Raw genomic sequence first — 17,321 nt, 5'->3', positions numbered from 1 at the left:
CCCTAGGGGTACCTGTGACTCTTTCAGGAGTCCAAGAGGTCAAAGCTATGTTCATAAGAACATTTGCTTTTTGGCCGGGTGTGGTGGCTCATGCCTGTAATCCCAGCACTTTGGGAGGCTGAGGGAGGTGGATCACGAGGTCAGGAGTTCAAGACCATGCTGGCCAATATAGTGAAACCTCATCTTTACTAAAAATACAAAAAATTAGCCACGTACGGTGGTGTGCACCTGTAATCCCAGCTACTCTAGAGGCTGATGCAGGAGAATCCAGTGAACCCGGGAGGCGGAGGTTGCATTGAGCCGAGATCAAGTCATTGCACTCCAGCCTGGGCGACAGTGCGAGAGTCCATCTCAAAAAAAAAAAAAAAAAGGAACATTAGCTTTTTTCACTTTCATTCTCTCATAAGATTACAGTGGAGTTTTCCAGAGGCTAAATGACATGATGTAATTGCTCTGATAGCTGATGGAATATGTGCTTGTTATTTTTGTCTTGAAAATGTTCCAGCTGCTAAAATGATAGGTATCTACAGATAAAGCCTAGAAAGATTAAAAACCTTCTTGGGGATATTCAGTAAATTCAAATGTAAAGGGGTTCCTGAGACCAAAACGTTTGAGAATCTCTGGCCAGGTTCAATGGACACAATCCAATTTTTTTCTTAGACGTTAGGGTAAGAAAAGGCTGGCCTAATTTACCTCCTAAGCAGTTACAAAGTTGATAAACAATGAAGACTTAGCAGTTTCTTTCAAATATTGTAAATGGGAGAAATTAAGGGAAGCAAGTGCCTGTCTAGGTTATGAACCAAAGCATAAAATTAATTTGCACTTTTGATTTACTCCACAAACTGCTTACTATGAAAGGGTTACGGGAACCCAGAAGTTCTAGAACAGGCTATAGTTCAAATGAAATGTGCAATGACTTAAGTCATTTCAAGTGGGAACTCCTCTGATTCCATATCCATTCATGAGCCCCAACAGATAGTATTTCCCTCCCCATCACCACACAATTACTTAGAGACACAAGCACAAGATTGTCATTCACTTTTCTGCATACTTTATTTGTTACAAACATACAATTTTTTTTAAATATAGACTGTAAAACTCCATTTGCAAAAGTCTATTGTAAGGAGTGCACACCAGCAGGAAGGATTCTTAAACTTTTTTCTCTGTGAGTTTTTCTGTCAGTTTTGCTAGTTAGTGGTAAATACGGGACCCGCCATTTTTACAGACCTGTCTGAAGCTTCTGACTGTATTCACATTGCTCTTTTGAAGCAGCTCTGCTCCTCTCAAAATTGATCAAATCTGAGCTTCAACCTACAGGCAATGAGATCAACAGCCCGTCTGGACTCTGCTTTTGAACGGTTTTCAGGAAGTGTGATTTTTGAATGGGTACTGCACTTCACAGATTTGTTTGAATTGCCCATGCAGCTCTATGTTTGTTAAAGTGCATTCTTCTTTAAAAAATAAGCAAGAGGAATAATCTTTACTCTTTAACCAAGGTACTTAAAAAAATGAACTTTTTGGTCTCTCAGCAGATATTCCCAAATTGATCCTATCACTACAAATTTTAGTGTTCTATTTACAAACATTTATAGGGTTACAGGTGGAGGGGACCTTATAAAATTAAAGGTGCAGCTTCTCTTGAAGCAGAAATCAGTTCTACAAATTCATACATAGGAACACACACTTGGTTTACAATGCATAAGCATGTGGGTATTTACACAGAGATTGAAGACATCCCCAAAAAACACATTTTAAAGTAATTTCCAACCTAAACTTTAATTGTACATCTAGATCAGGAAGCTGTCTCCTGCTATCAAGATTTGGTTTTAATTCATTCAAATTATTTCTGTAGATTTTCTACTGGCAGGACATCGGTCCCAGCTTTGGAGTGATAATCTAGTCTAAGGAAGCCACTGGTAGATTTATGATTGGCAGTGAAGATTCCTAGAGAACAAAAAGTATGTCATCTGGAAATATATCAAAAGACAAATGAATTTTTTTAAAAAGATCTTGGAAAAACATCTGCATGGAGGCCCAAAAGGAATAAATACCTAATATAATTTTTCTAGAACTTCAGAAAAAAAGAAGTCCAAATACACTGACGATCTTAGTTACTACTCAAAGATTGATGTCATTGAAAAATAACTCAAATATACTTGTCTGCTACCGAAACATGCAAAATCAGTATGTCCCATACTGACTTCAAGCCAGTCTCTAGACTTTTTGCTCAACCTATTAAGAAATTCAGAGTGGGCTGGGCATGATGGCTCACACCTGTAATCTCAGCACTTTGGGAGGCTGAGGCAGGGAGATAACCTGAGGTCAGGAGTTCAAGACCAGCCTGGCCAACATGGTGAAACCCTGTCTGTACTAAAAAAACAAAAAATTAGCTGGGTATGGCGGCACATGCTTGTAATTCCAGCTACTTGGGAAGCTGAGGCAGGAGAATCACTTGAACCTAGGAAGTGAAGGTTGCAGTGAGCTGAGATTGGGCCACTGCACTCACTCCAGCCTGGGTGAGCGAAACTCCATCTCAATTTAAAAAAAAATCCAGTATCTTATCAGTTCAAAATGAAACTCCCAAATTCCTACAACACAAATGTGTTTAATGATATAATCCAGTGCTTCAATTTTCTTGGGACTCTCCCTGCAGTTATGTCTCTCAAAAAGGAATTTAACAAGAGAATAAACAAACCACTCACCATCCCATTTCCAAACATAAAGATTCTTCCAGCCAACCTGATCTTGCAACTCAGAGTTAAGACTGGGGACAAAATATTTGGCTTTAAGAAATAAGAGATGGCCTAAATCGATATTTTGGAAAAAGTTAGTTATTGAATAGTTATTGAAGGGAAGGCGGGGGGGGGGAAAGGACAAACTCATGCCTTCTGCAATATTCTAATGGACACTGAATAGGGCTATTGCTTTCTTGCCAATACTCTGGGCCCACATTTCATCATACTAAAAAGCTATAATTAGTTCTCTTGCCCATGTCAATGGATATTAGATATAACACAAGGAAAATGAAATTTGCTTCTAGACTCAAAATCTGATGACACCTGAAAGTATAATTGTACTTTTTAATTGAACTGTTAGAATCACCTATGGGAGAAAAATGAGTTTTAGCTCCCAATAAAGCTCTGCTCTTACTTTATTAGAAATCCTATTAAGCAGTGAAACTGCCAATATGGCAGTTGTTATTGTTTTAACATGGCTCTACCTATCCCAGTTGGAATGTCTAATTCAAATGGCATGAGTTAGATTTTCAAATGATTGTGAATAGAGGTGATTACATTGATGGCATATTCCCTACTTCTTCAGGAAATATAAAATACATTCATGAAGGCCTTACTTGGATCAGGGTACAGAAAACAATTGGGAATCTCTAGGGTAACAAGTTTTCATGATGCAATTTTATTATTTTTTCATTCTCCAAATCTAATTTTCAGTACTGAATAATTGGGCCACAATTGTTCAAATAAGAGTTCGTTAAATCTGTCAGTAATAAAATTGAGTTTTAAGACTGAGGGCTGGGAAAGGTGACTTTAAATAGCAAAGTCAGACACATCAAAAGAACTTGTTATTCAAGAGTCCACCTATCTGCTGAAACTTCTGGGGAGCTAATACTTGAAAATTAATGCCTTTGTTTTTTCTAAGTTAAAAATGGGGGAAACGAAGTTATAATCTGCCATTTCCACCTTACATTTGGAATTTCTTTTTTTTTTTTTTTTTTTTTGAGACAGTGTCTTGTTTTGCCACCCAGGCTGGAGTGCAATGGCGCAATCTTCACTCACTGCAACCTCTGCCTCCCAGGTTCAAGACATTCTCCTGCCTCAGCCTCCCAAGTAGCTGGGACTACAGGCACGCGCCACCATGCCCAGCTAATTTTTGTATTTTCAGTAGAGACGGGGTTTCACTATGTTGTCCAGAGTGGTCTTGAACTCCTGACCTCAAGTGATCCGCCGGCCTCGGCCTCCCAGAGTGCTGGAATTACAGGTGTGAGCCACCACACCCGGCCACATTTGGAATTTCAAATGGGGCATATGACACAGACTTTATTCTTTTTTTGTTTATTATTTTCTTAAGGTAAATGTGGTTTTTTTTTTTTTTTTCTTTTTTCTTTTCTACAAACTATCTCCCGCCCTCCCCTGCCCCACCCACACACCCATTATCCAGTATACTGAATGGGAGTTGTAACTCTTTAGGAAGACAGCTAATTGATTTACAGTACTCTAAAACCAACCCTGAAAACTGATAATCTCATTCACTTACTATAACTTCAGTGCTGTTGTTGACAAAAAAGAAAAAGTTACCTTAAGGCTCAAGGGAAAGTAACTTATTAAATTGTGAATGCAGCATTGTTTACTCTCCCATCCATTGGAAACTAGCAAAATGCATTCTGGATCAATAATACAAACCTAACATTAGCAAAGATTTCTACTCTTCTTACACAGAGTTAGAACAATATTCATAAGCAATTATCTAAGGGAGCCTGAGAAACTATGATCCACATCACACAAAGATTTCATGTATTTCATGATCAAAAAGTGCTTTATCTTTGAGAAATATGTCAGGTTTAAAATGGAAATATACAATGTAAAGTCACTTGACATTTTTTTCAAGTGAAGTACAAAGTAGAAAAGGAGCAAAAAGATGGAGGCTCTGCTCTCTGAACAGGCCTTATGCATGTGACTTTTAGGGTATACGAAATTAAAATTGTTTAGAATTAAAAATAGTGGGACTTTACACCACTATATTCTAAAACCTGAGATTGGACATCAAAACAGTCAACTCTGTTATTCATCAGAGCAATTCTGATACTTCCTAAAAATAGAAGACAACTCAATTGAATTAACTCCAGGGTCAAAAACATTAATTTTCCCCAATCAAAAGGAGACCATCACTAACATTACACCAAGAGTGCTGCAGAAAGACACTCTCCGCAATTGAGTCATTTCTACATAAGCAAAAAAGTCACTTTTCTCCTTCCCTTTCTCACTGATCAAGGCCACACTATTTTCAAATGAATATCTACTGAGAGATCAGCTGTGCATTGGACAAAGTACCATAATTGGGTTAAAAATGAAAACAAAATTTACAGTGAAGAATACTTATGTGCATGGCTTACACACTCCAGCTTCTCAATTTCATCCACCTCAAGAGCAAGATAGATGCAAAGTCACCTTGTGTAGATTACATTCTACACCCCTGTAAAGCCAGTCAAGGTCACATTTAACAAAGCATCTTCAGCAACTACAGTGCCTGAAGTGTGCAGCCGTTTACAGACCACTCAATATGAGGGCATTATTATAACCAGCCTCTTTTGCCCACAACCCTGCATTTTCAGATGAGACAGGATAATTGTTTTGTTTTGAGAAAACTGAAGCTTGAATCTCTTAAAAGACCTGCAATTTACTGCAAAGTAATCCAGAGGAAACAAAGGAAGCAGGAGGTTAATGGCTGCCTGCACCAAAAGCCTCTCAATCATTTTGCAGTAAATAATTATGGAAAGTGATGTGACAAGTAGCCATGTGTGTATCACAGCTACAGTCATTTATACCACCTACATGCCTCCGATAGTTACATAGGGTGTTTGGGTTTTTGGTTTGGTTTTCACTTTGATTTTTGGTGCCATACAGATTTATATTTTGTTCTGTGCAGCATATGCACTGAAAAACTTGCTGCTGTTCCACTTGCTGAAATGACAGGTAGGGACAATAGAAACCAAAACAGAATAGTAGTTAAGAGTAGTAGGATTCTCTTCACAGATTTTTGTTTTTTTGATTCTGTTCCTAAATTTGGCTTTTCATCTTTGTAACTATAGTAGTTTTGAGAAATGAACCTTCCACCAACCTTCCACCACTAAAAGAAGTTTTAGTTTCCTACTTCTCAGGAATATGATTATTTTGATTAGCTGGGATATCTGCCAAAGTTAAAAAAAAAGGCTCAAAAATCATTATGCAACAACTGAAAAACAAACAAACAAAAATGGTTGTTACCCATGTCTGTACAATGCCATTTTCCAACTGGAATTAACAAAGACCATTTCCTTTAATAAGCTATTAATAATATTTACAAATGAATTTCTGTGTTTTACAGGTTTCTATTGTCCCTAGTGACTGGAATGAAGATCAGTGAAATGCTACAATTAGTCCACAGCCTTCTGCAATCTTCCTGCAGTGGGAAGAGAGGCCATGAACCATCTCTTGCAGGAGAAACAAACCTTAGAGATTGGTTAAGACTTAAAAACCCACCACTATGACATTACCACTTAATCTTACATAGGCAGGTCAAAATTTTAATATAAATTACTTTTGCCAACACATAGCTTATGCATTCTTTGCTCCTTGTTTGGAGGATTCTCAAATTGATATCTAAAGATTTACATATGATATATTACTGTTATATGGTCTAATGACTAAGAAAATTTCTCTGGTAACCAAAGCTGATGCCATATATGGTAGTGTTCTTGGCATATACTCTATATGCCTCAGACCACTTCCACATTCTTTCTATTCAGCTAATTATAGCTTAGTAGCCACTGGTGAAGGATTGTGAAGACCCTGTCATTTCTACAGAATAGAAAGGCAAGGCTAGTTACTGCAATTCAGCCAAACAAAAAGAAAAGAAAAAGAATAAACCAACCCCTTGAAAAGGAGAGGTACTGCACCTTTGCAAAATTGAACTGGCTCACTGCAGCTGAGCAATAGAACCACCACTGAAGCAAGAAAACAAGTTGGTCTATACAGGAATTGTACATGGTTTGAAAATGAAAAAGTTACAGCAATCAACTAATAGCTGCAACCTTAATTTTCACTGCTGCCTCAGAGTTTGAAACTTAAACAGTTTCTGCAAACCTAATGCTAGCTTCTCAGCTCCTTTACTAAAACTATTTAGGAATTTGTTCTCCGCAGCAAAGAAATAAACACTCAAAACACATAGGTAAATACAGCAGGACATTATTGAAAACAGCTGCCTTGTAGTACAAAATACAGTACAAGTATACGGATGTCATTAAAACATCAAAAATACTATTGCTCCCATACAATTTAGGAAACATTCTTTGCAACGGAGAAAAATTTAAAAGAAAAGCTTTAAAAAAATCTGTTTAAAAATTCTACTGTGGATGATGAGAGTAGAGAAATAGTCTGAAAAGGGCACCAATGTTTGTGGCTCTTCCTCTTTTTTTTTTTTTTTTTTTTAATCTAAGATCAACAATATTCTGCATCAGTCTATTTTTTTAAAAAAGCCTAATTTTATGTACACAATTATTTCCCGCCCTCTCAGCCACAAATACATGAAAACCTTTTTGTATATTACTCATTTCCCAATAAATACAAAAAGATTGTATAGATTGAATAATACCAAAATAAGATAATAAAAGGGATATGCAATAAATTAAAAAGGCAGCTCAAATAAGGGGCAGGCATGTAGTTAAAAAAAATACTAAGATTGTGGAGGTGGGGTTACTTGCCTCCTGGTTGAGAAGGTGTCACATAAATCACCTGAAAACTTTGGAAAGAACGTTAGCTCCCATTCAATTCAAAGTTACCTAGGTCTATGACATTTCTAGGAATACCTTTTGATGGGGTGGGATTAACTTGATTAGTAAAAATCATTTCTACTGAAAATCCATTTAAAATATAGAAGAGGCGATCCTTGAAAACCCCAACTTTTATTCTTGAAAGACAGCTGGATAAACTGGCAAAAGCCAGTTTGTTGAAATTTCAAGATGGTATAAAAATGCTTCCAGGAGATAGTCAGCATATTCACGTTCACTTCAGTTCCATTCACAGATGGATTTCAGCTTCCACCGGGTGCACTGCTTGAATCACTCATCCATCATTTGCCAACTCTGATTGTGAGGTACTGATACAATGGATCAAGTTCTTAAAAATTTAAAAAGAATAAACGATGCTGGAATTCTGGACCTGAGGATCTTTAGTATTTGAACAAATCCACAGATTAAACTGAAGGTAAATTAAGACTTCAGTTTTGGTTATTCCTAACTTTTCCATGAGGATGTATATTCCATTAAAGCTCAGGCTTATAGCCACACTGTTCCTTTTGTAGGTAATCTTCAAGTTTTATGGTTTAAAATCCAGCCAACCAGTGGCTGTAACAGCCGAATTAGCCATAATGCACTGGCTCACACAGTGGAGATCTGGCTCTCATTCATACCAAAGCCATTTCTTGGTAATGACCTCCGTATTAAGAGATCAGGGGAAGAACTTTAGTGAGCAGCAACCAATCCACTCAAAGAGTCTGCCTTGTGCTTTATGCCTGACTTTTTCTTGTGTCTACCTCAGCAACCCCCAATGTGAAACTGCTTTTATCTTCGAAAATTTGTCGACTTTGAAACTATTTTAGTAATGGATTCTACTTCAAGCACTGATATCTGAATCCACTGGCATCCCGGAAAACAATTCTTCAAAGAAAAGACATTTGCCTTGGTCCAGGTTCCATGCAAAACCATTTTTTTTAAAAAAAAAAAATGGATCCAATTTGGTTCTGTATTCTTAGATGGCTTCTGGAATTATCTTTAACCTGTTCACGATTATCCGAAGTTGCATTTCTTTTCGTGAACCTGAACCCTCAAAACTGGGTAACTGTAAAGGCCTCTCAAGGATTCCATGAAGACCTAGATTCAAAATGCTGATTTCAATGGATGTGAAGGGATAGACACTGCAACAATGAGGCCTAGAGAGATCTTTTATTCCAGATTACCCAGGTACAACCTAAATGCAACTGTTATCAACGGTCTGGGTAACTTGGACGTGTTTCTTGCCCCAGATGCGCAAGGATCTATTTCCTTCAGGGATTATCCTGATGGGTTTAGGAACCTCAGCTGAGAAACAACAGAAGCTGAGAGTATTTTATGCAGGTGAAGAGATGCTGTTGTCCTCTCTTTGCAGGTTGCTGTCAGTTCCTTGGAACTTGACTGCTTTTCTCAAGTTGTCCGTCACTGTTCTCTTATGATTATTTCTCTTAACTATATTATGTTTTGTTTTTTTCCCTCTGCGGCCTCCCTTGCTCCCTCTCCACTACTCACTGGGGATGAGCAGGAAGAGGAATTCTCTAGCCAAGGAGATGGTGGTGGGGTGGAGGAGGCCTGAAGGGGAAGCTGCCTGTTTCAATCCTCATCCACCTCCTCGCCCTCTGACTCTTCACCGCCGCCGCTGCCCCCACCACGGCGCTCATAAAGCTTATCCCTCTGTCGTTCCTGGATTTCTTTCATCTCATCCGCATACCGGCAAAAGGCGCCTCCGAACTTGCCCCAGGCTTTGAAGGGCACGGTGATGGCATTGCGGTAGGACGGCTTCACCTCGCTCACTCGCAGAAACACCCCGTATTTGTTGCAGCCCACATCGAAGAAGAAGCGCTTGGAGTCCACCGTGATGGAGGTGCCCTCCGGGAGCTCTCCATACAGGCCGCCCCCTGGGCCTCCGGCGCCGCCTCCCGGGCCGCCTGCCAGCTCGTCGTCCTCGCCTCCGTAGTCGTCGATGAGCTTGGCCAGCGCGTCGCGGAACTCGATGAGGCCCTGCGCAGGCAGCGCGATGGTCTGGCCGCTCTGCAGGCCGCCGGGCCCGGGACCCGAGCCGAAGCCGCCACCGCCGCGGTTGACCGTTTGGCGGATGCGCAGGAAGCGGCCGCGCTGGTTCTCCTTGAGGTCCAGGTAGTACTTGCGGTTCTCACGCACTAGGAACTCGCTCTTGAGCGCGCGCCGCGGCCCGCCGCCCTCCTCGGCACCCGCCGCCAGCTGCTCAGGGCTGCTAGGGCCCAGCTGCGCGTAGTGCTCGATGAAGTCGCCCAGAGAGTCACGGAACTCGGCAGCCACCGCCATGGACAGCGTCAGGCGGCTCTTGGAACCGCCCGCGCCCACCTCGGCGATCTTGAGGAAGCGGCCCTTGGCATTCTGCTTCACATCTAAGTAGAAGCGCTTGTTCTGGATGTCCAGCCGCTTTGAGGCCAGCTCCTGCGTCTCCTGTTCGCCGCCGCCGCGGGACGCGGGCTGGAAACCGCCCGGCCCACCGCCGCCGCCGCGCTCGCTGCCGCTGTCGCCGTCCGCCATCTTCTCGGCCGCCGCCTCGCCGCCACCGCCCGCCGCGCTCGCGCCCCCGCCCTCCGCCCTGCGGCTCGCGCTCCGGGGCCCCCCAGCCTCGCCCGCCCGGCTCGCTCACGCGCTCCCGCCGCTCATCGCCGGCCGCCGCCGCCCCCCATCGCCTCCGCGCCCCGCCCCCGCGACTTCCTTGCAGTCAGCCACTTCCGGCGCGCGACTTCCCGTGAAGTCACTCCGCCCCGCCCACCGCGGCCTCGCGGCCGGAAGCGCCGCGGCGGCTTGGCGCAGAGGGATGACATCAGGGACCGCGCAGGGCGGGAGTCAAGCTGGGAGTCGGGGAGTGCTGCTGCTCGCTGGCCCTTCCTGGGCCCTTGCCAGCGTTAGCGTGACTCAGGCTCCCGCTGCGTCTGTCTACGCGCCTCTTCTCATGACACTTTTATTTTAGACTCCAGTGTCTTTCATGTCCCTCCTCCTTGTTTTCGTGGCGTTAGCTGAGTATACTCTGGCCCCAGCCTTGGTTGTGGGCTGGGAACAGAATTCCAGTCTACACAGTATGGCGACCGGTGTGAAGGAGATCCTTTGGAGCACTCAGAAGTGGGTTCTGACCGGCCTGTGGGGTTCACCATAGAGGGCATGAGCTGACTCTGAAGGGCAAGCTGCAGTTGGCCTGGCAACTCTGAAGCGCCTCCCAGCATAGGAGACGGCAGTGCAGAGGCCCCCAGGGCCTGACACTGGGAACTCAGAGCAGCTGGGGGTGTATATGCCTGAAGAATGATTGTAGATGACACGGGAAGGTGGATTAGATCAAGGAAAGCCATCTGCAATGCGGGAGAGTTAGTGCCTACCCCAGAGTCTGGAGCCACCATATGTGATCACATTCACATTTTGGAAAGATCACTATGGGAACAATATAGAAGATGGTTTAGAATGAGGTGAAATTTGGGATCCAGAGATCAGTTAAGAAGCTCTTGCTGTCCCCACACTTATGAGCCATATTAAAGTGGTTAAGGGAATTGACTGCCAATCTTTAGTTTCTTTATCAATAAAATGTGAGTAATTCCTATGAGGCCTTTTTGTTGTAAGCATTGAAGTGTAACAAGAGGCAGTATTGGAATGGTGCTAAAAAGTGTAGGCTCTGCAGTTGCACTAGGTTTGAATCTGTGACCTTGACCAGTTACCAATTTTTCAAGCCAAAATGTTCTCATCCTTAAATGGTTTTTTTTTCCTCTTTTTTTTTTTTTTTTGAGTCTTGCTCTGTTGCCCAGGCTGTGGAGTGCATTGGCACAATCTTGGCTCACTGCACCCTCCACTTCCCAGGTTCAAGCAGTTCTGCAGATTACAGGCATCCACCACCACACCTGGCTAATTTTTGTATTTTTAGTAGAGATGGCACTTTGCCATGTTGGCCAGGCTGGTCTTGAACTCCTGTCCTAAGGTGATCTGCCCACCTCGGCCTCCCAAAGTGGTGGGATTACAGGCATGAGCCACCACACCCAGCCTAAATGGAGCGAATAGATAGTGAGTCCAACAATGGACTTGTAAAAAACACTTAAAACTCAGTAATAAGGTAACCCAATATAAAAGTCAGCAAAAGATTTAACAGACACTTCACCAAAAAAGCCAGTAAGCACATGAAACAATGCTCAACATTATTCATCATTAGGAAATTGTAAATAAAACTCACAATGAAATGCCAACTAGAATGGCTAAAATTGTAACATCAAGTGTTGAGAAGGATAGGGAGAAACTGAAACTCTCATACACTGTTGAGTAGGAATATAAAATGGTGTAAATGCTTTGGAAAACAGTTTGGCAATTTCTTATAAACATATGCCTATCATAAGGCCCAACAGTTCCACTTCTTTTTTTTTTTTAAGACAGTCTCCGTCGCCCAGGCTGGAGTGCAGTGGCACGATCTCAGCTCACTGCAACCTCTGCCTCCTGGGTTCAAGCAGTTCTCCTGCTTCAGTCTCCCCAGTGGCTGGGACTATAGGCATACGCTACCATACCCGGCTAGTTTTTTGTGTTTTAGTGTGTTTTACTAGAGTTGGGATTTCACCGTGTTGCCTGGGCTGGCCTCGAAATCCTGAGCTCAGGCAATCCACCCACCTCGGCCTCCCAAAGTGCTAGGAGTACAGGCATGAGCCGCCATGCCCAGCCTCCGGAAGTGAAAGTATGTTCACACAGTTTGTATGACCCTATTTATATAAATGTATATGAAGGAGGAGTGTGTGTGTGTGTGTGTGTGTGTGTGCGTGTGTCAGAGAGCAAATCAGTAGTTGCCTGGGCCTGGACATGTAGGGAAAGATTGGAAAAAGTAACACAAGGAAACTTTTTTTTTTTTTTTTTTTTTGAGACGGGGGGTCGTGCCTGTTACCCAGGCTGGAGTGCAATGGTGTGATCTTGGCTCACCGCAACCTCTGCCTCCCAGGTTCAAGCAATTCTCCAGCCTCAGCCTCCTGAGTAGCTGAGATTACAGGCATGTGCTACCAAGCCCAGCTAATTTTGTATTTTTAGTAGAGACAGGGTTTCTTCATGTTGGTGAAGCTGGTCTCAAACTACCAACCTCAGGTGATTCGCCCGCCTTGGCCTCCCAAAGTGCTGGGATTACAGGCAGAAGCCACCATGCCGGTGATTTTATCAGTGTGATTTTAACAAGTCAGGTTCTATTTAATGAGTCAGATACATTGCTTGATTCTTTTGAAATTTCATACTTTGCTTTAAGCTTAGGATCTTCTCCCATTTCAGGTACTCAGTAGTCACGTTTTTTGAACACTTTTAGAGACTTTTTATGGTATTGTTTTTATATATGTGGTTTTACTATATATTTATATTTTCTGTTTAACTCTATCTGGAATATATTTTGGTGTATAGTATGGGTGAAGAATTTTAAAAATTTCCTTCAAATGACTAACCAGTTGTTCCAGGACTATTTATTGAATAATCCTTTAGGGATAGATCTCAACAGGTGGAGACAGGGGTAGGTTATTTTGGGCAGAAGGAACATATGTCCCCAGATGGTGAGAAGTTCAGTTTGGACAGAGCCTAGCAACTATGAGGGGTGGGTGGTGAACAATGGATCTGGGAGGCAGCTAGACCGGGTCCCACTGGGCGGGGCTTTGACTTGTAGGCAGGGAGCTTGGGCTAGATTTAAGAGTCGAGGGGAGCTAGTGACTGTGTGAACAGAAGTGTAACACCTCCAGCTCTGTGATTCAAGGAAGTGACCCATAGTAGACGACAGCATGGGTGGGCAAGGGTGGGACCTGGGATGGGCCTCCAGTTTTGAGGCAATGACTGTGTTGCAGACAAGTGCCAGCAAGGAGGGGGTGCGGCTGGTGGCAGTGCTGGTGGGAGAGGAGGGAGCATGTGGGGTCTTTGGCTCAGGATTTGAAAGCTGAACGTGGGGACATGAGAGAAGGAGTGGAGGATGATTTTTATTTTATTTTATTTTTTGGAGACAAGGTCTTGTTATGTTGCCCAGGCTTGTCTTGAACTTTTGGGCTCAAGTAATCCTCCCCCCTCAGCCTCTCAAGTAGCTGGGATTACAGGCACTCACCACTGCACCCAGCTGGAGGATTATTTATTTATTTATTTATTTTTTGAGATGAAGTCTTGCTGTGTTGACCAGGCTGGAGTATAATGGCATGGTCTTGGCTCACTGCAAACTTCACCTTCCGGGTTCAAGCGATTCTCCTGCTTCAGCCTCCCAAGTACTGGGACTACCGGCACGTGCCACCACACCTGGCTAATTTTTGTATTTTTAGTAGAGACGAGGTTTTACTATGTTGGCCGGGCTGGTCTCCAACTCCTGACCTTGTGATCCGCCTGCCTTGGCCTTCCAAAGTGCTGGATTATAGGCATGAGCCACCGTGCCCAGACGAGGATTATTTTGAAGTAGTTGCTCGGATGATGAGAGACAAAGGCTAACCTTAGCAAAATGGCACTGTTTAATAGGATAAGCTCTTTAGATGAAGATGATATCCAACACTGAACTGAGACTTTCACAGTCCCCCTTGCTGCAGATGTTACGTACTTCTCCCCTATGTAATTCACAATACATGCCACATAACAGGATGAGCTGCTTTGATGCATTTTTGGAATATCAAATTCTTTCCCCAGAAGTTTTTTACTTCTTAGTGGCCTTTAAGTGCCTGCTTTGCTGTTTTTTGGCAATTTGCGCATGAGTGAGAACGGATCTCACTGTTGGCGTGTTAAATTTGAGGAGCTGGCTGAATGCCTGAGAGGATGTTTCCAAGTGGCTGTGGAACCCAGAGAATCAGAGTGCAGGAAAGAGGCAAGTAGCAGAGATGCAGGTTTGGGAGCCACCAGCAGACAGGCGGCGTGGACATCAGGCTCAGAGAGGGTTGTGTGGGGAAATCAGGGACAGACGAAGAGGATGAGGAGAGAGGAAGGCCAAGGGGTCAGAAGACTTTGAGCTCAAAGGTGGTAGTTCATACTGAGTTGTAAATGAACTGTGTACTTGGGTTCCCACATGTTTTGGAAACACATCACAAATCACACAACTCTTAGGAGATGGAGCAGAGACTGGAGCTCAAGTCTTCTGGTTCTAAATTGTGTGTCTTTGACATTGCCATTTCAGGGCCTCAGGGGATGAAAGCCAGATGTCAAAGTGCTCACAGGTAAATGCAGGGGCAGGAAGTGTAGATTGAGGAGGTATTTCTGGTGGCAGAGGGTGACAAAGGATGGGTACTGGCAAAGGAAGGCAGGATGAAGGCTGTTTTACCTCAGAGAGACCTGAGCCAGCTCTGAGGCTGAGGAAAGGAGAGGGGTGCTGAGCGGTCATGACGGAAGCCTCTCACTGAGGCCTGGAGTAGGCACAGAAGTTGGGCACTCGGGAAAGCATTGGCCCTAGCACGTGAGAAGGCATCCTTTTTCTTCTGAGATCAAGGAGGAAAAAGGAGATACTGGAGCTTCCAGTGGAGAGGAGGGAAGTTGGAGCAGTTCTTGCTGAAAGGGCCTAAGAGTGAGGCTGCGCTAAGGAGGAGGCTGCAAAGACCTGTGAGGCCTGGACTGGACTAAAAGCCTGCTGAGCAGCCCCAGGGCCTGGCCAAGGCTAGGGCAGAAGCAGGGTGGGCTAGATCTGCGTCTTGGAGGAGCTGGGAGTCTGGGCTGGAGGCAGCAGATGGAAGTGGGCCTTGCCAGGGCTGGGAGTTGGTTGTGGGGGTGCCAGGTCCTGGGGACAGTAGCCTCAGATGGCCAGCCTTGGGCAGACAAGGCTGGGCATTTAAGAGAACCGGGCCAGGAGAATGAGGAAGGGTTTGCACATTGCAGGGCGGGCATGCCTTTTTTCCCTCATTACTTTTCATTTTAAACTTTTTATCTATCTATCTATCTATTTATTTATTTATGAGACATGGTCTCACTTGGTTGTCCAGGCTATAGTGCAATGGCATAATCTCTGCTCACTGCAGCCTCTGCTTCCCTGGCTCAAGCGACCCTCCCACCTCAGCTTCCAGAGTAGCTGGGACTACAGGCATATATCAACACACCCAGTTAATTTTTAAAATATTTTTTTGTAGAGATGGGATTTCACCATGTTGCCCAGGCTGGTGTTGAACTCCTGAGCTCCTGCAATCCACCTGCTTTGGCCTCCCAAAGCTGGGATTACAGGCATGAGCCCAGCCCTCCTTTTAAACTTAAAATGTAAACTTACAGAACAGCTGCAAGAACAGTGTTCTTCACATGGATCCCCCAAAATGTTAACATCATGGTGTAATGTGTCATCACTCTTCATCTTTCCGTTTTTTCATCTTTCCGTTTTTTCATCTCTCTCTGTCTCTGTCTCTATATACATGCACAGACAAACACAGACACACACACACACACGCCCCCTTACATGCTATTTGACTTTTTTTTTTCTCCTGAACCATTTGAGAATCAACTGAAGACATGATGACCATTCACCTTTAACCAATTTAGTGTCTATTCAAGGGCATTCTCTCACCTAACTAGAGCACAGCAATCAAAATCAAGAAACTAGCACAGATCTGACACTGTAATCTAATCTGCAGACTTTGTTATTCAGATTTCACCGAGTGTCTTGATCGGATACTCTACAGCAAAGGAGAATTTTGAAGCATTTAGCTGCCATACCGCAACCTTCTTTTTTTTGGAGACAGAGTCTCTATCTGTCACCCAGGCTGGAGTGCAATGACGACCTCAGCTCACTGCAACCTCCACCTCCCAGGTTCAAGTGACCCTCCTGCTTCAGCCTCCCGAGTAGGGTATTACAGGCGTGTGCCACATGCCAGGGTAATTTTTGCATTTAGTATGTTGGCCAGGCTGGTCTCAAACTCCTGACCTCAGGTGACCCATCTACCTCCGCCTTGCAAAGTGTTGGGATTGCAGATGTGAGCCACCTTACCCAGCTGCCTCCTCTCTTTAATCTGGAGCCATCCCTAGGTCTCTCTTTGCCTTTCACATGAGTGACATTTTGAAATATGAAGGCTGATGATTTTGTAGATTGTCCCATTTGTGTTTGTGGTGGGGGAGGGGGTTGCTTCTTGACCACAATCTGAAAACTCCTTATGTCTTAGCCGACTCATCTCCCTATAGTGAGCAAGATGCTGCCCGTTGTGCCTGACCCAGCCTGTGCCTGAAGCTGAGAGGAGGAGATTGTTGAAAGTCCCAGGGTCAGGGACAGGCTGGCAGGAGAGCTTGGGGATGGTCAAAAGGGGTTTGCAATGGGTGGAAACTACATATGTGCTTCCTGGGTACCCCCTGCTTTAAGCTGCTAAGAAGCTGTAGTCTTCCTTGCCTTTCCTGCCCCCTTTCCTATCAGGCATGAAACTGAACTGGAGGGAACAAGGCAAGATGACAGTTAGGAGAAACTGGTGTCCAGGATATGTCATCCTAGCAGATGCTGACACTGAGATTCCCAGGCCAGGCACCTCATGCTGCAAATACATTGCAGCTTGACACTCTGGGCCAAGTCTCCAGCTGGCTTGCTTTGAAGCCTCTGGTGATGTCTTTTTTGGATTTTTGTGGCTGAAAGCAAGTTTGTGCTTCTTGCACAATCTGAAGAGATTGCCTAATTCTGGCTCTGGGCAGAAGGCCCACACCTGCCATTATTCTGGGGATTTGTGTCTTCTGTAAAGTAGAAAATCAATTCCTTGCATTAGTATTGGGTTCCAGGTAGCACAATTCTCAGCCTCAGGGCTTATCAGTCAAATCAGCTGCCCTCCAGGATTTGTAGTTCTTCTTCTGGCACACCCAGAAGTTGGAAAGTTGCTTTAGGCAC

The 17,321-nt window shown here is 43.9% G+C and overlaps 1 protein-coding gene across 1 annotated transcript; it reads right to left on the bottom strand.

The window, feature by feature from the left end:
• Nucleotides 1-1,034: 1,034 nt before the first annotated feature.
• Nucleotides 1,035-10,388, bottom strand: PURB (purine rich element binding protein B). Its single transcript, XM_032244315.1, has one exon. It carries the CDS (start codon nt 10,070-10,072, stop codon nt 9,134-9,136), a length of 939 nt encoding a protein of 312 aa, XP_032100206.1. The 5' UTR covers nt 10,073-10,388; the 3' UTR covers nt 1,035-9,133.
• Nucleotides 10,389-17,321: the final 6,933 nt, after the last annotated feature.

This window comes from Sapajus apella, unplaced genomic scaffold (assembly GCF_009761245.1).
Source record: "Sapajus apella isolate SASKATOON/1434 unplaced genomic scaffold, GSC_monkey_1.0 scaffold54, whole genome shotgun sequence".
Lineage (NCBI taxonomy): Eukaryota > Metazoa > Chordata > Mammalia > Primates > Cebidae > Sapajus > Sapajus apella.
The sequence above is the reverse complement of the archived record's forward strand: the minus strand, read 5'-3'. Positions and strand labels throughout refer to the sequence as shown.